A 20,403-nucleotide genomic window follows, 5' to 3' on the forward strand; every position below is an offset into this window, starting at 1 on the left:
TCTAGAGGGAAGCAGCACAGGGCTGATGAAGAAGCACCCATCCCTATCACAGAATTGGAGAAAACCAACAGCAAAAGCAGTGAAGAGAAAACTGGTTAAGCTGCTGGAGGGATGGGTGGGCAGGTATTCCTGTTTTGGTAGTAATCGTTACAATTAAATTGAAAAGGAGTGGCGTGGAATATGCATATGCAAATATACATTTTAATGAGATTATTCTTTGCCCAAAGGGTCATTCTCAGAAATGGCCAGCGTTGCCCAAACCGCCAGCACTGGGGATGTATTTCTGAATCCGTGGCTGCAGCTGCAAGGGCGCTGCTCTCACCTAGGAAGCATCCAGCTTTCAGTGCCTTTGAAAGCGCTAGCCTAAACACCTAATTAAGCTTTTGTTCTACGTTGTTTTTGCAGTCAAAAGCCTTCTTAGTTAACAAAGCTCGTGTGGTATTAGCGTGATTAATAAGCAGCTCCTGATTTCCTTTCAAGTGAATGAACTAATGTAATGAAACATTCTTCCTTCTTGTGTGTACACGGAATAACAAAGAACCATCTGTGAGTATGTTAATTTGAAGAGTTTAGTGTAATTGCTGTCAAGCGAGACTTCTTTCCCTCAGTAATTATCTTTTCAGTGGGATGATTTATTACACCTACACACATGGATGCCCTAAGGCTGTCTTTAAAACCAAAATATAGCTTATCGGAGCTGGAACTGCCTTGTCAGGCTGCAATGCTGATTTCTGGTGCTCTGTTTAGAGTTATATTTACTGTTTCCTTCTTCTGCTAATGGTTTTCTTGGAAAAATGAAATAGAATGAAAAAACAGCTGGTAGAAAGGTTGGATTTGTTTTTCAGGAAACTCGCAGGCTGCCAACAGAGCACTTTAAAAAATCTTATCTTGAAAAGCTGGAGAAATACCTGAGTATTTGTTGTTTTCCAGTGAAGTAATCTTGTGCGGGAAAGTTCATTAAAATTCTCCATGTGCTTAGAATTGAATGTATATGAGTTTGCAGAAACTACTTATGTATTAATGGATCAAATTCTGTAATAATATGCACTGGGGACTGGAAGCTTTTTTTCCATTCATTTCAGCATGCTTTTCAATGGATTTTAATGTACATTCTGCCCTCCTACGTTTGTCCCCCAAAATACACAAATAATTTTGCCTTCCCTAAATGTCATTTCTGTACATTGTGACTTAAAAGAGCTGAGTTCCATAGGAATTGCTAATTAATGTTACTTAGCTGGTAAGTTAACAAAAAGGAGTTTTTTTATGAAAATCACACTGAGACATAAATATATCTCCAGAAACAGGGCTGGGTTGGTTTTTGGCCACGACTTATATGTTTAAAAAGTGTGGCTCTACAGGCCACAGTTCCAGTATATTCCACACAAAATCACGGACTGATTTGGGCTAATTTCCATGGTTCCTTCTCTGTTAGCTCCCAGAAATTAGTGGGTCATTCCTTATAGCTTCTAAAAATATACACTGCCATATCTCCATTAGCAACTAAGCCCTGTTGTTTGTTTCTTTTACCCCCTATTATTCTTACTAATCAGATTATTAGTGAAGTAATCAAATACTTCAGGCAGTAAGATGTGCATGCTGCACGTTTTTTAGAATTGAGGATATTAATAGGGGTTAACAATAATAGCTGCAGGAGGCTGGAGAAGTATATTCAGTTTTGTAGCATGTGCAGTTTTAGCTGGTGTTGGAAGAGCAAATAAGAGCCTGCAAATGGAGCCTGTTGTTTGGAAATGGTTCAGTCAGTCCCAATGAAGCCTAATATATGCCTACCAAAATTTCACAAATGAGCCATAAATTATATATTCCAGTTTTAATTTGCTGTTTAAATATTGTGCACATTAAAGAGCTTACTATATGAAAACATCTGTCAGGGCAGATATTACTAAGTAACATTTGATGCCTGACCACTAAGTCATTTCTAATGAAGAAATTAAATAGCTGACTACTATGACAAATTCCAGTTAATATATGATTATCTAGAAGGCCTGTCTTGCTTAAATGTAGCAAGTCATGTTATATGTTTGAGGTTGTTAGAGAGAGGCAATTTGCTTGTTTGTGTGGATAAACCTTCTGGGTATCATGACTGCCCTAGCTAAAAGCAGCTGAATATTTGTTTGGCCACTTTGGTCCTAAGCCAAAAAAGTAAAACCCAAGAGACTGTTTCAAAGAGGTGAAAGGAAATTTTACTCTCTTCTAAAAATTTGACCCGGCTGACTTGCGCTCTGACAACTATAACATTTATCTCAAAAATAATTTTCCAGCAGTTCCAAAAAATCACTGATTTTGAAACTTATATTTTGATACTTACATTGATAAAAACAAGTTTCTTCTCCACAAGTTCTGCTTATTCAGTATTTTAGTTCACTTTTCTGGATCCCATAATAAATAAAAATTTCTTTTAAATTAAAAAGTGTTCACAGTAAGCTAGTTGTTTACTCTTGTCTTAATTCTCTGTGGAATTTCATGGGATTTCTATGTTCTTTTTTTCCTTTGAACTATGAGTTAGAGTTTTCTTGTCTTCAGTGGTAGACAAAAGGAACAGTGGAAGTCAGAAAACAGAAGAGGGAACTCATTCCCCAATCAATAATTGTCTTAAAAATTGTGAAATGAAAAGTTTTTCATTCTGCGTATGCATACAATAAGGATTTGAAAATCTAAATTCTGCATTACCTTTTGAGGCAGGCTTTCTTCACGCCATTGTCAAAAATCACATACCAAATAGCAAAGCTGTACAGGAATGGCCTTTATTGTTTCAAAAGGGGGATTATTATTTTAATTAAATAATTTCATAGTGTTCTTCAGTATTGTGAATAAAAACTTAAGTCTTTGAATTAGTTGTGCTACACTAAGATAAAAATAATCTATTTTTGATAGCTGACAGTACCTTTTTTTAAGTTATCAGTGTCCTGAAAAGAAATTTCATGGCATTTTGAATATGACTAGAAACAATGGTTTCTTTCAAAAAACACATCTTAAACATTGTGTTAAAGACATTGTGTCTATATTAGTGGAACTGCATTTTTCAAAATTCATATGGTGACATCTGACTGTGTTTCTTTTTGAGCTCGTATGAGTTTTCTTGAGCAAAAATGAATGTGGCAGGCTTAAGTAATGTATTGTCGCAAGGTTGCTGTCCTGACCAGAAGACGTTAATAAACATGCGCATTCAGTTCTAGACTTGGGTTTTCAAGTGCAGCTAAGTGTTATGATGATTTTAATGAGCATAAATTGAATGGCATTAAGCATGGAGATGAAGGAATGGATTTTGTTTTATAGGAAGGAATGTTTCAAATTCCATTATGTTTTTGACCAAATACGGACCTAAATCACTGCTGCAAAGAGCAGAGAGCGGGCAGGCTGCTTGTGTCCAAAGAAGCTACAAGGCTCAGGGGAGTGGAGACAGCTCCACACCACTTCTGTGTTCCCCGTAGCCCTGTGTTAGGCCAGGTGGGCCCGGGTGGTCTGAAGGGCTGTTGCAATGGTTGGTAAAGGCAACACACAGTGGTTTTCTCCTCCTAAGTACTCTTCCAGGTGGAGGCTGCTGCCGGGTAATGCTGGAGGACTGATATTCCAACCACATGCTTATGGAAGATGGTCTGCAGCAGAGCAGCCCTGCTGATGGAGTAGCCCTCTTGCCCTGTTGCACTTGACCATAGCTGGCATCAGGCTCTTCAGGTTGTGCTGAGCTTTTGATATGGAGATGACCAGCCCACTGTTTAGTGTTTTTCTGTTTTCTTGCTGAAGTGTCCGAGTAAAGTATTTCAGTAAACGGGCGCATTAAAGGAGGCTACTGTAGTGTTATGATGCACCCTGTAAATCACTCGGTGCATTTAACGTTAACCAAGCAAAGCCTTTTTTTTTTTTTTTTTTTTTTTTTTAAAGCAGTAAGGAAGTGCAGATCCCATTGTAAGTAGACACAGGATTTTTCTTCCTAGAGTTGGATGTTTACACTTGGAATATTTTGTTATCCTTGGAGAAAGTATACTCAGGCCACCTTACGGTGTCATCCAATAATAAAGGTGAAATGATTCACTTGCAGCATGTGCTTGCTCCAAGAAAGGTGAGAGAGGAGCTTGGCATTTAACTTCCAGTAGAGAACCAGAGCAGTGCCCAGTAACAGCAGATGCAGCCCCAGGGATAGCTCTAATCTGCTGCGAAGGCCATGGGGGCCATTGGAGGGTGCAGCGAGAGGGGAAACCCACTGCTAGGTATATCAGTGCTCTGCGCTTTTATTGGAAGTACTTCCGAGCAGAGTTTGGTCCCATACGTAACTTCTTTTAAAGTTTGGATCCATTTATTTTTTGTCTCCCTCCTCAGTGATCTCCAAGAGAGCTGAACAAACCAGTTGGCAAGTAGGTTGCATGAGTAAAAGAGCCTGACTCTCATAATATGGTCTGTTGAAAAGCCCCTGGGTTTTTGAATCTTTAAAAATGGAAGAACTGTTTAGAGAAAAATAACACTTAAAAATTAAGCTGTTTTTGAAAATTTAATGCTTGCTTTTTTTTTCTGGACTGTTCAGCCTGTCCCTAAATCACAGTTCTTATATGAAAATAGTTTTTTTGGTGTCTGTTGGCTGCACCTAGTCTAATAAAATTAAATTTACTATGGGGGTATTCGCACCATGAAATTCCAAATGTGTGTGTGTAGCCATGGCTAAAAACTGAGGTTGGAACCTCATCTGATTTTGTTAACTATTTGTAGAACAAGATTCTAGCAAATTGCTTTCAAAACACTTTTTTGAGGATATTTGTAACGTGAAACCTTGAAGATTGACATATCCTAAAGATAAATCCAAATAAAACCTCTTGAACATTTTGGAAATCAAGGAGAAAAAGACGTGACTAAAGCAAATTGCATTTGATTATTTTGAATTCAAACAAATTTCCAGTTAGATATATCAGATATCTGCTCATTTCCATCTTTTAGTCAATAATTAGTACGTAAAGCTCTTCAAAGGTAAAGTCATTATTAGTAAAATTGTTGTAAACTGTGTACGATAACTGTTGTTGTAGTTTATAATGAGTTCAATTTTAGCATGTATTTTCGTGTATAAGTGAAAACAATCTTAATCACTGCCACATTCCTCCTTTGTTTCCGCTATTTAAGATTACTGTATTCGTTCATAGTTGACCCTTCCCAAGAGTGGGCAGACATTCAGTTAAGAATGGCTTTTCTAAGTGTTTTTTCATATGTTTTTTTTCCCCAGGAACTTCAGTGGCAGAGCACACTGTATTTTCTAATAGCGGGTTGACCTGGCGCCTACTACCTCTATAAAAACCTGTGTGAAGGTGTCAAGCACTAACTGGGGTTGTTAAAACCATTGGTTTTAAGTAGCTCTTGGTGCTGAAGGCTCCAGACTAGTTTCGTGGTCAGTGTGGTTTGGTGGCCCTGGGGGCCAGCGTGGTGGCTGCTCTCACCGTGTGTCAGGCCACAAGGATGCAGGGCACAGAAGAGGCCATGGGCAGAGCTGTGGCCCCATCTGCCCCTTTCTGGGCTGTCCTGCCATGACCCTGGCTGCAGTAAAGGGTCAGTGCACGTGGGTGTCCTTGGAGAGCGGAGCCACCTCGGTAGCACGTGGCTTCCTTCTATGGCCTGCTTTTTACCAGCAGTATTTCACTGGATATGGAAATAGATGTTTCTCACCTTTTCTTTGAAATCCAAGAACTAATATGTAGGTAGTCTAGTACCTAGTACTTCCAGTACTTAGGTACTAGAAAGCATCGTTTACACATATGTGCTTTTATAGCAGTGGTACAGAGCTCACTAAAGCGTTTTCTCTGCTAGACCTTCTAAATGAAGGTGTTTGAGCACTTCACAAACGTGCTGCTGCCAGTTCCCACCTCTCCATGATAAAGCGTTGTTCAGACAACTTTAAAATAGTTATTTCTTTTTTGTCCTTATAACCAAGACAAACGAATTCTCAGTGTTATACAGCTTTTATCTGAAATAGTCTTTATGTCAATAAACAACAACAAAAAAAAGTTTAAAAAAAAAAAAAGAAAAAAAAGAAATCTGTTAATCTTCAACTAGATTCCTTTTCCTGCTGCCTGAACAAGTTGATTCCAGTGCAATTTGCACAACTGGGCAGGCCTGCAGGTGGTCAAAAACATTCAGGGTAGGTGGCCATTTAACCCAGTGTGAAGTAAAACAAAATACATAGTACATTTGAAAGGGATTTTTGACCAGAGTGGTTAAATAAAGACTACTCTTACATATTTGTTTCTCCCCAAAATTTGAAGTTTCTTATCAATCTGTGGCTTGTTTCTGTTGAATCCCTAGATAGACCAGTGTGGTTCAACATAAAGCATCGGCTCAATAATTCTGGGATGAGCTCATTCAGAAAACATGACTTGGAAAAGAGTCATTAAAAATACTCTATAATTAAGTTATGCTGAGCCATCATCAGAATGCACGGGAGGTTAGCTTTAAAATGTAGACAATTTTAGAAAGAGAAATATCTATAATGAAACTTCATAAAACATGAGGAGGAACAGTCGTCAATATTTACATACGTATAGACTGGTATTTTTGTGTAGCAGTATCCACATTAAATAGCAATAATAGAGTACAAGTGAATGGAGGCTCTCTGGGACTCTAAAGGTTCCAAGACAATATTTTTAAATACTAGACATACAAGAACAGTTCATCTGGAAAGAGTTTTAATAAAGACACATTAGTGACAGCATCTGTGGATGTTTCCTAAAAATAGCAGAATTATTTGGAAAGAAAGATGATTATGTTTTGATGAATTATAGGAACATCACCTTCTACCTGCAAATTGGAGACGGCTGTAAATAATATCCTGAAATACCTTGGCCATTAGAAGACAAAACTATAAAAAAAGACTCTCCCAAAGTATCACCAGATGTATAAGATGCACTACTAATGTCAACTTTTATCGGCAGGAACAGGGGTGAAATTCAGATATGTGAAAATACTTGCTCTGTCTCTTTAGATGACATTTACATTAATTATGTTTAAAAATATCCACTACGGTTAAAATTTAAAGCTTTAAATATAAACTATGTTAAGAAAATTTTCATTATAAAATCCAAACAGATTGCTGAGCCAGTCAATTACAAGGTTATAGGTATTCTTATATAATATTTACACAAAGTTAAATAACATGGTTCAGTTGAATAATACAAATAATACTTTGTTAATGAGTACTTCAAATTTAAGTTGCAGGTTTTGTGAACTATTTTTTTTATGCATGTCAATCCTTGCAGAGTTTACTTTTTTTTTTGCACACCTATAGCTTTCAGGATTTAAATAATAAAGCTTATCCATGTGATTTTTTTTGTTGGTTGTTTTGGGTTTTTTTTTATTTTGAATTTCAAATGAAACGATGCAAAAAATGAATAAAGTCATGACCCAAAAAATGAAAAATGTATCATAATCCTTTTAAACATTGGAAGCATTAATGTATGTATGCTAAACTGTGTAACTTAAGTTACACTCTAATGTTTGAGCATATATTTATGTGTCCTTCTGACTAGGAAGAAAAAGTACCAAGTTTAGCATAATGACGATCTATAAACAAGTATGAGTATATGTTAATGGCTAACAGCCAGGGACACTAGGACTTTATTTAGGAAAACAAGAATTAGAAATACTAAATTAGATTAATATTAGCTGAAGTAAGTTAAGTAAGCTCACTAATTTAAAGTTAAAATGAACTCTCATTAGAAAAAAAATTTTGTGAATTCTGCATGTATACATTAAGGAAAAAGTCCTATAACAAAGCAGTATGATATATATGGCCCCTGAGAGGAAACCTCCATTCTTTTTCTCTAATAATAGTTTAATTTTCCTATAGTAAAAGTGGATCCTTCCTGTTTGTACAGTGAAAATGTCATTTTGAAAAGTCTACTTATTGCACTGTTAATTGTGAACAAATATTTTGGCTACACATACTTTGTCAGCATTCATGAATAACTGCCATTAAACACCAGGAATTGAATGGCAGGTTAGAATTAAAGGCAATGCTTTATGTTTAAAAATATATAACTTAATTTTTAATATAATTTTTCTTCCATCTTACTTCACACCTGTGTTTTTCCTGTTCCCCCACAAATACTCATGTACATTTTGCTACCAAAGCTACGGGTGTAGGTTTTTTGTGTAATTCGTATGCCCGTGTATGCATTTGTGGAACTGCATCCTGGATTTCTATCTTGCAGTGAGCCCTGATATTGAGAGTTTTCCTGTATTCTGAGTACAGCTGCTGTCTATTCTTCTGTCTCGATTCTTAGGAAGTGCCAGTGCTTCGGCAAAGCAGAGAGTTGTTCCATTGCCTAGCGTGTGAGGATTGACCCAAAAACCCCTCGTGGATGATAGGTGGAAAAGCCAGTGCTGCTTTCTGAGTGTTTCAGGGTTTGTTTTATATTCACCTCCAGATATTTCACACACATCTCTTTTTTCTTTTTTTCTTTTTTTTAATGTTCCTGTTGAGTGAGACTGCTTGGAAAGAGGAGAGTTAGCTGCGTATCTGTTTCTCCTGACCACTTAGCCAGAGTTTCAGTATGTTTCTTTTTAGGGATGTTCCAATAATTTCTGTAGTTTGCTAGCTGTTAGTTTTCTCAAGTTCCTTCCTCTCATTGGTTACAAATAAGGTCTGGCATTGAAGCAATGATGGTATTTCCTTTTGGAGTCAGCTGTCACTATATAGATTTCTTCAGTCATATCTGACTAAGATAGACTAAGTAACTGGAGAAGCTGTCTAAAAAATGGAACAGGACAAGTCCGGCTTACTAAACCTTCTGAGTCTAGTAGTATTACTGAAATCCCTAAGTAAGATACTGCTGTGCTTATATGGGCCATCTTCCTGCTCCAGGATTGAATGGGTCAGAGGCAGACTGCAAGGAAAAGACCTTGAGGATTTTTCAGCAGCTTTTTGTGCTCTTTTCTTATACCATTCTCCTTTGTCAAAAACCCACTCCCTCTGAGGTCAGAAAGTCATATAGTCTGGGAATTTCGCTGAAAAATTCTTTTGAGGCAGAGCTGATCTTTGGTAATCCATGTGGTTTCCATCATTTTTCATCCAAAGTTATAGGATATAAATTATCCCTCTTTGTCACGTGTAGCTAAGTGCATAGAGATGAAGTTGATGCAGGCGATGTCAAGATACTAGATTAGGTATAGGAATAGAAACATCAGGGATAACATGAATGTGGAATGTTAGAAAAAGTCACAGCTGTCACCACCGCTGCTGGGGCCTGCCATGCTGTGAGGTTAAGTCGTGCACCCCCATGCAGTGGGAGAGGTAGCCAGACTTGGGCAGAAAAATGCAGGAGGAGGTAGTGATGCAAAAGGTTCTTTCTGCAGGTTTCCAAAAGCAAAGTCCAGCACAACACCTGGGACGTTTGGCATACTCAGCCCTTTGCTCTCCTTGAGTGAGTCAGGCAGCAACACATAGTGAAGTCAATGAAGCAGAGAAGGGTTTATAATCAATCATTAAGTGGCATAGCAATAAATTTTATGTATTGTAGATAACTTGATTGCTAATCTCTGCTTTCTAAGGAGCTGGTTGGAATATCTGACCTGCAGCTCAAGCTTGTTGACCCAGGAATATATAGTCTTTTTTTTCCCCTGCCTTAGAGGTAGGGAGGGAAAGCCTTATGTAGAAATAACGTGCATGAACGTATTTTAAGTAGTTCCATTACAATGTGCAGTCTTTTAATTTCCTAAAACAGGAGATGCAGCAGTTTATGACAAAGTGATAAATTATTCTTTTTTCTTTAAGGCTTTCTTTATCAGCGCAAACCTACGCGGTTACTGTCTCCTGGAATAAAATGCTAGCTTGACTGACTTGGTTACAGATGGTGTCCAGATGATTGTGAGGCCGATCCTGTTCCAGGAGTGAGTTACCACGCCAGGTGTGATAAAGGCACAAGGCCCAATATTCGGGGCATGGGAGAAAAATGTATTCAGTGAGACCCTGAAAAGGACAGCGATGCGGGTAGCTTAGGAACTGCCAGCTCTGTCAAACAGCTCTTGGCCTTTGGTAATTATTACAAGCTTGTGCTCCCATGGAGCTGTCCTTTCCCCGCTGTGTCTCCTGGGTTCTGTACTCCCTAAAGCAGATTCTTGTTATTAAGCTGCTACAGTCTTTACACTAGACATGGTCTTTCTGTGTTGTGCTCCTTCCAACTCAATGGACCTCCAGGCTCTCCTGCAATACAAATACTAATAAAAACTGTATTAAACTTGTCAAGCACTGTTCCATCCTGTATAAATTATAGCACAGCTTAAAACTTTGTATTCGTGAATGTTCTTGCAAGTTATGTTTGACTGTGCAAACTATCATCTACTAGGAAACGAGGAGGGTAAAAGAACATACATATATGTGTGTGTGTGTATAAAAAATTCAGAGTACTTGAGAATGACGTATAAATATACTTGTTTTTTTCTGATGTGTTCTCAGCAGTGTTTTAAAAATATCTTAGAATGTTTTCAGTATGGAAAAAAAATGCTGATGAAGAGTATTAACTGTATTACCCCTGTTAAAAACAGATAACTTCTGAAGAAAGATCAATATTATTACTCATTCTAGTCTCTACTCCTTTTTTTTTTTCTTTTCTTTCTGTAGATATCAATGAATGCCAGTTGCAGGGAGTATGCCCTAATGGTGAGTGTTTGAATACCATGGGCAGCTACAGATGTACATGCAAAATGGGATTTGTGCCAGATCCGACTCTCTCCAGATGCGTACGTAAGTAATAATGCTGATCAGAGCACCAAAATGAAAAGCTATGTGCACTTGAGAGATTTATTTGACTGGTCCCAACTATCCCACTTCTTGCTGTCCTTGCCTCTCCATGTCAGCTTACTCACTTCAGTTAGTCAGAGCACCCGTGCTTTGTGCTTCTTTTCTGTCTCCTTGTCCAGGAAACTTTAGTTTCCCCTTACAGCCTTCCAGGCTTCTTGCCTGGCTTCCATGGTTTTTCTGACACAAAATCTTCCAGGCTGCATCCAGCCTCTTCGTCCCCTTTCAGTCTTTATCAGCTGACTAGAGTCCTCCTTGACACAAAACCTTCCGTCTCTGCTAGCACCCCAGTCCAAATTGTCTTGGTCTGTGTCCCTCTTCCACTCCTGCAGTTTTCATCTGGATAGTTTTGGTTACTGTTTTTTAGGAAGCTGAAAGCCACCTCCCTTACAGAAAGACCATTTTCCTCTCTGAGGGCCACTCTTAAAATCTTTGTCCCAAAGCATTAGAGCTTTGGGCTATGGGGCAAAGCTACACAAAATCTTGGTGTTGGTAAAGCAATTCATTTTTTCTAGTCCGAGCATTTGGAAAGACTGGACAGTTTAACTTTAAATGTATAAGATAATGTAAGATCAAATTGAAGCATACAGAATGGATTTTTTTTTTTTTTAAAGTTCAATGAATTTTAAGAGAAATAAATTTGTAGTGTTAAGCGTCAAGGAAATTTAATGATAACTATTGGTCATAGTACTACCTTGTTGCCAAGAATGAAGTTTCTTTAAACACAAATATCATGGTGTAACCGTGTGAATGTGAGCTGTATTAGAGAGTACTTTATCATTTTTGTCTTCCTTATTCTTGTTTCCTAAGATGTAGATACCTTTATGTCTCAATCACTGGATATTTTCTCGCAATGAGACTTTAGGTGGGAGAGAAATAAGCAAATAAATTTGAACCAATTTTAAGAGAAGTAATTCTGATTTCTTTATAGCATAGATTGCACTGTTTTGTTACTGTAGCAAGAGAAAATGAGATAATGAAAACCTGCTATCACCTTGATAGAATAGCAGTTTTTAATCAGCGTTTAATTATGCAATATAAAATCAAACATGGACAATACAAACAATTAATTTTTCTTCCAATGTAATGTTGTAAACAGTCAAGCCAGTAACAAAACATAATGTGTTTCTCAACTGAAGAGCCTAAATTGGGGGGAATTGGATCAATTGTATGGTAGCTGTGTCTGTTATACAGTAGCTGTGTTAGTTATATGGTAACTGTGTCATCTCTGAATGAACTACCTGAAAAATACTGCTGTATTTTGAGTGGATTTGCTTTGCTGTGTTTTTGTTTGTTTGTTTGTTTGTTTGTTTTTAAAGAAGTGTAGAAGTGCCTGATCTGGATTTTAGTTACTGAGCTGCAATGACAGTAGCAATCTATGAGTGTCAGTATAAAATTTTGGACAGACTGATGTAATTTGCTTCTCAGAGGAGAGAAATTGGTCTGTAATGAGTGAACTCCCTGTTGCTGTGGTCGAAGTGCTACATGTACATGAACTAGCTGGTTAAATAGGCTCACGTGTCTCTACATTGTGCTGCTAGCAAGACTGTAAATGTGGCATAGACATGCTTTTTGAATTAAATATTGTATTTATTTGTTTAGGTGGTTTTTGAGAGAGCATGCATAAGCTTTCAGATGAACACGTCAGTATGAACAAGAGAATTTTCGCACATCCGAGAAGTCGGATTTTAAGGCGTTCTATTATTCTGACTTTTTTTTTTCCCTAAGATATAAGACTGCAGCTGGAAGGCTTCCAGCTCCATTATAGCACAGCCATGATATAATGCTCATAATATTAATGAAGCCTTGTTTCTGGAGAGCAGTTCACAGATTAATGGGTAACAGAGCCAGAAACAACTACCCAGATTAGCCAGGCTAATTCGCTACATGTTTAAGATTATGTTTTATGTCACTTCTTACTTCTAAGTGCCAGAGCTTTGAGCTGGGAGCAGTGCCCAGTGGAAGGCTGCACAGACCCCTCCGTTAGCATCGTCTGGAGCTTTAAGACTAAGTGCACTCCATGAGACTAAACTGGAAGTCAGTGCAGACAACATTTAGGACAGAAAAAGACTAGAAAGATGAACAAAGAACAGTATTCTATTTTCACGTATAGATTAAGTCACGGATGATTTAGAGAGGGGAAAAATAATAGACCAGAAAAAACAACTCCCTTTGTGATTAAGCAGCTGTGCAGATTAGATATGTCTTGGAAAATCCACGGGGGAATTTTAACTGCAAACCCATTTCCAAAGCAATCTCCCTTCTGATTTCACCCAGATCAACTCCTCGGTGGCCTTTGTTGCCCCTCTCTCTCACTTTCTTTGGGTTATCCTAAGATGCAGGAATGTCCAAGAACGGCTTCAAAAGCGAAGTTGCACTTAAGATTTTGTAAAATGCATGAAAACTCTGTGATATCCGGGGATACATTGTGATTCTAGCAAGACTGCACTTTCCATGCTTGCACATGAGCTGAAGTCAGCTGCTCTGGGTTCAGGGAAACTGAATATTACCCTCCTTTGGCATCTGTTTCTAAGCGTGCATATCAAAGGTGTGATGCCACCAGCACCTCTCAAGATTTACTGTCACTTGGCTGTTTAAAATATTTCTTTTCTTTCTAAATCTGTCTAGCTGAGTAATATCTAACACCTAAAAACACCTCCATAAACTGCCTTCCCCTGCATTAGACTAAGGCGAAATGTAATCAAGCTTGGAATAATTATTTGGCTGCACAACTGAAAAAAAAATAAAGGCTGTAAGTAACTGGTATGGTATAAAGAAGAAGAGAACCTCCAGGGCAAGCAGGGAACTAGAAAAGAAGTAGTGTATAGTCACCCTGAAAATCAACAGATTTCTATTCTTATAGCTGTTTTCCTATTAAAGTTTATTAAACATGCAGCCAACGATAATCTTCCTCATATTTTCCTCCTGATTAAGAAGGATTAAAAATTAAGAAAGAATTTTCGAAAGAAGTTGTAAACAGCATGAATACAAATAATTTCCTCTGTTAATCAGCTTTTACTTGATTTGAGATCCACTGCCTCTGCAAGGCCAAAAGAAAGCATAGAGAACAACTGAATTTCTCACTTTAAAGTCTCTTGGGAAGAAGATTGACAAGTGAAAATGACCTTATTTCATAAGCTCCTTATCAGAGGTATCTCTAGATTTATAAAATACAGTATAGGCTAAATAACTCATAGGTGATTTTTTTTTTCTGTTTTCAAGATCATAATCTGAAGCTAGTGGTTGATGAAATTCATTGAGGGAGGTTTTCATCATTCTGAAGTTTTTTTTTTTTTTTTTATCATTTTTGAGTTGAACACGAGGAAAATAGGGAGCTGGCAGTAAACTTTAATTTTTGCTTTTACACACCATATTGAAAAATCGAATATTGCTTGTCTTTTTTACCCAGAACTGTTATCTATATAAGAATATAGATACATAAATATAAAAGCTGGATAGGTCTTTGCTTCACATTACCTCATACCAGTCATGGCTCATGCCTTTTGTCTCTTCATGCTAAAGGAATCTGTTAGGAACTTGTTTACCATTTTGGACCAAGGAATTTTAAATTTCTATGCAAGTTTCAAGTTTGGAAGTGAGAAGGAAGAACATGGTGTTGGAATGCATGTAGTCTATGATATGACACATTGTTTTATTGAGTATATTAGTAGCCTAGTTAAGGAAGCAGAGTCCAGAATGGTTTTAAAATAATTCCAATTTGGCAGCAATTTTATATAGAATATGTCTGTCATTTGACGGATTAGCATGTATTGGAAAACAGTGAGACTTAGCAAAATAGAAATATATAATTGTCTCCCATAAATAAATGCCTGTATGATAGATACTTTTGTGGTTTTATTTATATAGCTTATTTCTAGCTAAATGCTGCAGTGGCTGTATAACTTGTCACTACTATAAGTTACTTAAGCAATTGCACTTGTGTACATTTACAGGAGCTGATTTTAATTGTTTTGGCGAGTTGGCAGCTCCTGGCTTGGAAATCAGCTTCTGTTCTTCAAAAATCTATTTCATGATTGTTTTAGAATGGGTTTGAATTTGGGAATGTTTTAATGCCAAATAAGTTTTTTTTTTTTTTTTCCCCATAGATATTAGATAGATTGTAGATTGTAATTATGGTTTCAGATAGGTGTTTGAAATGCAAAAAAAAAAAAAAAAAAAAAAAAAACCACTACAAATGAGAACATGAATCCATTTAATGGATGCTGGAAACCTGGTGATGGTTTCTTTTGAAACCATCTTTTGAAACCATTCTTTTGAAAATTTCTTTTTCATGTGAACCATACCCTCCTCTCTTCTCCTTGCAGCTGATAGTCCTATGGTGGCAGAGGAGAAGGGGCCCTGCTACCGGTTTGTCAGCGCGGGGAAGCAGTGCATGCATCCTCTGTCTGTGCAGCTCAGCAAGCAGCTCTGCTGCTGCAGCGTTGGCAAAGCCTGGGGCCCCCACTGTGAGAAGTGTCCCCTGCCAGGAACAGGTAAGAACTGCCCGTTAAAAGTAGAAGCTCTCTCTCACCCTATGCTAGATTTTAAAAAAGAATCCGGTGCTTGATTAAAAAGGAAAGAAGTATCCAACAGTAAATGATGACAGTTCTGCAAGTGATGATAGAATAATTAAGTATATATTATTTTTGTTCATAAGCATTCAAAATTAAAATAAAGAAATGTTCTTTGGTATGTAGTGGTAAAATTCCGGTCTGACAAATATTTGCATCTCAGACTGTAATTGTAAACATTGAATCTCTATCACATAAAGGTAAGTGTATAGGCTTTTATATTCTGATTATAAATCCAGGCAAATTAAACCAAAGTCTGATGAATGCTTTAAGCTGTAGGTGAAAGGATGGCAGTAATGGAGAATTAGTTCATAGTATTGTGTGTGCTGCAGTTTCCATTACAGCTGTTGGATATGAGGAGGAGTACTTTGCGGTTTTCCCACCTTCCTTCAAATCTTTTTGAGAAAGATGCCAAGTATGGTATTGACTTCTTAACAGTGACTGGAAGTTAAACATCTCCTGCCATCTTTCACTTAAACTACTGCTTGCTCGAATATATAAAGCCCACTTGTACTATCGGTGTTCACTTTGAGTCCTACTAGTTTTTAAGTATAAAAGGACTCTGTAAATACCAGCTTGGCTGATCACCACTCTTAAGTTCATGGAGTAAAATACTGCTTATTAGAGATTAAGATATTTCTCACCACTTTGTGAGAAAGCTCAAAACTTAAATGACTGAATTTGGAGTCTTCAGCCAAAACCTAGTGAATATTACTTTGCATTGAAATGTGTAATCAAATTTATATATATACACACACCATTACTCAAATTTCTATTATTGAAAGAAACTCTAATGTATATGATGCCCAGCAGTATATTAATACAAGTATTTGTAACTATAGTCCACTCTTTTTACTGAAGTTGCTGCTGCAGATGTCACTTTTAAATTATGAAAAAGATATGTATTTCTCTGAAACATTTTACTGAGTGAATTTTGAGAATCCAATGCTAACATCTGAGACATGAGGACTTTAGAGAGTACCACATTCCTGATTATTTCAGTTAAGCATACAAAAATTAAAACAACCATTTTTTTTGTGCATTTGAATTGATTTTAAAGCTATCGTTTCCTGTGTGATCATTTGGTTGCTGATTTGTGTTTTAGAAGTCCAGTTGGTTTTCTGGTAAATATTTCTATTACTTTTCAGTGAAGTAAAAATATTCTCACCAGATGACTAGCAGTTTAAATGCGGATGCTTTATATCTGTAACAACATTGCCTAAATTCACAAGGCTTTATGCCCAAACTTATATGTAATCTGGAGTGAACAGATCGCTCCTTTTTGCATATTGACTGTCCTCTACTCGTAAAAATACATCATAGCATATCACATGCACCTGTGATTTTAGTAACTCTTCTTAAAGCAAGGATAGAACCTGTGAGTAGAAAATTCTGATAAGCCAGCTGGGAAACAGTTTTCACAATAACTTTCATGATTTGAAACCATATTCCTTTTTATAACAGAATAATTTCATGATGATCTTTTAGAGTCCCCACGAAAAATGTGCAAAAGTGGGATAACTCAGAATGGAATAATGTATTTACCATAGCGTCCAAGGTTAATTCCAGAATTATTCGGTTAAAAAGCCATCATCTCGCGCTCTGATGGCCTTTTAATTATTTGGATGAAGTGGAGCAGCTCCGAAGAGAGCCTGAGGCCCACTCTGCATACCTGGGTTTAGAGAGCCCTCAAGTCTGAGTTGTGGTAGAGTAAGATACAGATTTTTGTTCTTCATTTGAGAGAATGCGATTTGAACCAAGACTTCCTACACCCCAGGTATGCATCTGTCAAAGGACAGATTTCTATTTTTTTTCCTGTCTTCCTATTTGACCAGACATTCTACTCTTGATTGGATGTTTTTGTAGCAAGTTTTGGTTTGGGCATTTGCCCCCAAAAAGTGTTTTGTTGTTCTGAACCCACTGAATTTAATGAGTTTGACCATTCATCATTTATATTACTGAGTCTCCATCTCACCAAGCTTCCAAAAGTCCAAAATCTGCAGTTGGGTAATTTAATCAGTTAATCTCTGGAGTGTCCATAGCTACTATTTGCTGTCCTTATTTTAGATACACATTCTTTTTTAAAAATGCTGATGTGTTTTTCAAAGCAGAATTTGTGCCCTCATTGATGCCCCACTCCACACAGCTCTTAGGGTCACATCACATGGGAGACCAGATCTTTGGTGCTTCGTCCCAAGCTTATCCTCGACATCTAGAGCAATGAGTGCCACGAAGCACTGTCTGTCAAGCCCTGAAGCCTCCTGTCCCTAACAAGTGCACAGCTATTACCTTTGGCAGGGAGGAAGGCTGATGCTTTTTCATGCTAGTCTTCCACTGCTGGACTGCAAAACCTGGTGCTAGTGCTGCCATAACTTTTTTTTTTTTTCTGTTGCAGTTTTATAAATGAGATTATTTCCCTTCTCCTCCAGTGATGATTTGACTCTCTTTATGATCCTCATCTTGTTTTTATCCAGCCCACTGCTGTCAGTGGAAAAACTTATTCAATTCAGTGGCATTTGGATCAGAGCTGATATGAGACTTCTAATGTAGTGAAATGGTATCCTGTGAATGAATGTTGTTGCTAATTGACATTTTTTATGCTCCTCTAGCACAGGGGTGGTGAGCTTTTTCTTTGGCTTCTGCAAAACAAAAAAAGGATATGGTAGAAATAGTATTTTTCGCTCCTTTTGTTATGTAGATGATGACGATAATTTCTCTCTATAAATTCCTACTCAGAAAGGATGTTCTGTTTGCATAGGAGTAAGAAAGAAATGATATGATGCTAGATTAAACATAATTGAAGGAACTTGTTAAACTGGAGTAGAAATCTCCTTTGAATAAACTGAGCCAGAACGTGGTTTGGGGAGAATGTTCAGTCGTATTAGCATGTAGCACAGTTTGCTTCTTTTTCTTTTCTTTTTTTTTTTTCTTTTTATTCCGTGAAAATGTATATACAGTAGGACATTAACTTTATTAGTGGTTTTAATTATATTTTCCAATATGTCAACATATTGCACTTTTAGACTCCTAAAAGGAATATTTTCCCATCCCAAATCTAGCTGCTTTTAAGGAAATCTGCCCTGGTGGAATGGGTTATACGGTTTCTGGCCCTCACAGAAACAAGCTATATCATCACCCTGCAGTTAGAGTACAGCCACCTGTCATTGGCAAGACCCCGATTACTCAACCTGTTGCTAAAGGTACTTCTCCTCCACCTCTCCCAGCAAAGGAAGAGCCAGTGGAGGCACTGACCTTCTCACAGAAAAGTGAGCCTGAGGTGGCTGTGCAAGAAGGTGAGAGTGGCAAAGTTCAGTCTTCCTATTTTTCTGTGCATGTGTCTTTATTAATGTGTGTATTAATGTGTTCCCAGTCGTGGGGTGAGTTGTGTTAAATGGTTTACTGCCATTACTGTCGTTCCTTCTAGATCCTGTAAGCACCGTAGAGAGAGATCACTTTGATTAGTTTTTATGATAAGAGCAAGTATTGGTTTATAAGGCTTCTTGGAGGTATTAAGCATCTCCATACTGTAACGAAAGATTCCTCTTGGGCATTGGTCTACTAGTATTTGGGGTTGCAGGAGTCAAGGGGTTTTCATCATCTTTGTTCTACACACATCTCTATATCGTCAGCACGCGATGTGGTCTGGTCTCACTCCTGCAATCCTGCCCTCTCCCAGCACAGCCACCTTGCCTCAGCTTCCCTCTGCCTGGCTTTTCCATGATTAGTGGGTTTCTCTAAGATGATTTTCTCACACTTTGTATGGTTTTCTGGAAGCTCCTCTAAGAGCATTGAGAAGCTGAAAATATCCTGTGCTTAATAAAACACAGAAGCAAAGACTTGCAGAAAGCAGCACTGTCATAAATACATCGTCAACAAGCCTGGCTGTTTAAAATATTTAAGAAAGATCATTTAAAATATATAAAAAATGGCTTACTCTGAGTTAGTGATAGCATATAGGCATGTTTGAATTTTATACTCTACTTTTGGATATGTTTGCATCTCAGATTTTTGAGATTTGATCAAAGTGTCTTCTAAATCTGCTAATCAGCCTCCTTGCTAATGCTGAAGAAATTAGAGCTAGAAGAGCAAATATATATACATATATATTTTCCCCCGCTAGAAGATATTGCTTTGGAAAAGAAAATTATTCCTGATTTGTTTTTTAAGGAGTCATATAGTAAAAGACATCAGTTAAAGACAAATTTTAAAATGCAAAGAGTAGCAGAAAATAAACTTATATGATATTTCTGTCAATTACTCTTTATCTTTCCTTCCTAGAGAAAATTCATTTTGGGTGGAAAAATCACTTTCAGTTATTAAAAAAAAAAAACAAAAAATCAAAAATTGAGCCTTTAAATTGAATTATTGAACTCAAATTCGTTGGTAGTTAGCTTTATGTCATTACAATATGATTTTACCTTTAAAATGTGTATAGAGACTGATATTTTGTTAAATTGATTTTAGAAGTTAAAATCAGCCTGTTAAATGAGCTCGTTAATAACCAGAGAGCTCTTTGAATGGCTCGGCAATATCTAAGGAAGCAGTTTAGAAATATAAGAGGAGACTGAAAGCTGCAGAAATAGTTGTGAGGATTGGTTGCTGCATACAATCTTATTCCATTTTCCGATTACATTCGCTCAGAAACATTATTTCAAATTTAAGATGCTTTAGATGATAGCATGAGAATTTTCTATGATGACAGACACTACTTTTAAACATGATCATAGTTTTAAAGAGAATGTGTGAGTAAAGAGTATGAGAAGACTGATTAATTTTTTTTTTCTTTCTGTTTTCAGTGGCAACAGCAGCCCCTGATCAGGTAAAACACAAAAGCATTTTGACCCTTGAGCATGCTGGTACTTCAGAGGAATGTACTGCTGGAACTACGGAGTAATCGCACTGAATTTCTTGTCCTTCAGACTTCAGGGGCCAGTTTTTATACGTTTCTTTTTTTCTGATTGATTTATCCAAAGACCATTAACATCAGGAAGAAGCAGCAGCTCAGGGACGTGAGCCCGGATTCTCTGAGTCCCTGTGTTATATCTA

The 20,403-nt window shown here is 37.3% G+C and overlaps 1 protein-coding gene across 5 annotated transcripts in view; it reads left to right on the forward strand.

Annotated features, from left to right (window-relative positions):
• LTBP1 (latent transforming growth factor beta binding protein 1) overlaps positions 1 to 20,403 on the forward strand; it is a 184,405-nt gene that overhangs the window by 101,329 nt on the left and 62,673 nt on the right. For 3 of the 5 annotated variants that reach the window (XM_088524194.1, XM_088524191.1, XM_088524193.1), the window contains 4 exons: positions 10,610 to 10,732; positions 15,112 to 15,279; positions 18,417 to 18,650; positions 20,154 to 20,176. In XM_088524194.1, coding sequence (XP_088380320.1) covers positions 10,610 to 10,732; positions 15,112 to 15,279; positions 18,417 to 18,650; positions 20,154 to 20,176 — 548 coding nt within the window. The remainder of the gene's footprint in view (positions 1 to 10,609; positions 10,733 to 15,111; positions 15,280 to 18,416; positions 18,651 to 20,153; positions 20,177 to 20,403) is intronic. The other 2 variants (XM_088524192.1, XM_088524195.1) reach the window with 1 other exon arrangement.

The sequence above is a fragment of the Tinamus guttatus genome, unplaced genomic scaffold (assembly GCF_059628265.1).
Source record: "Tinamus guttatus ecotype Peru unplaced genomic scaffold, ASM5962826v1 Tinamus_guttatus_pri_ptg000208l, whole genome shotgun sequence".
Taxonomy (NCBI): domain Eukaryota; kingdom Metazoa; phylum Chordata; class Aves; order Tinamiformes; family Tinamidae; genus Tinamus; species Tinamus guttatus.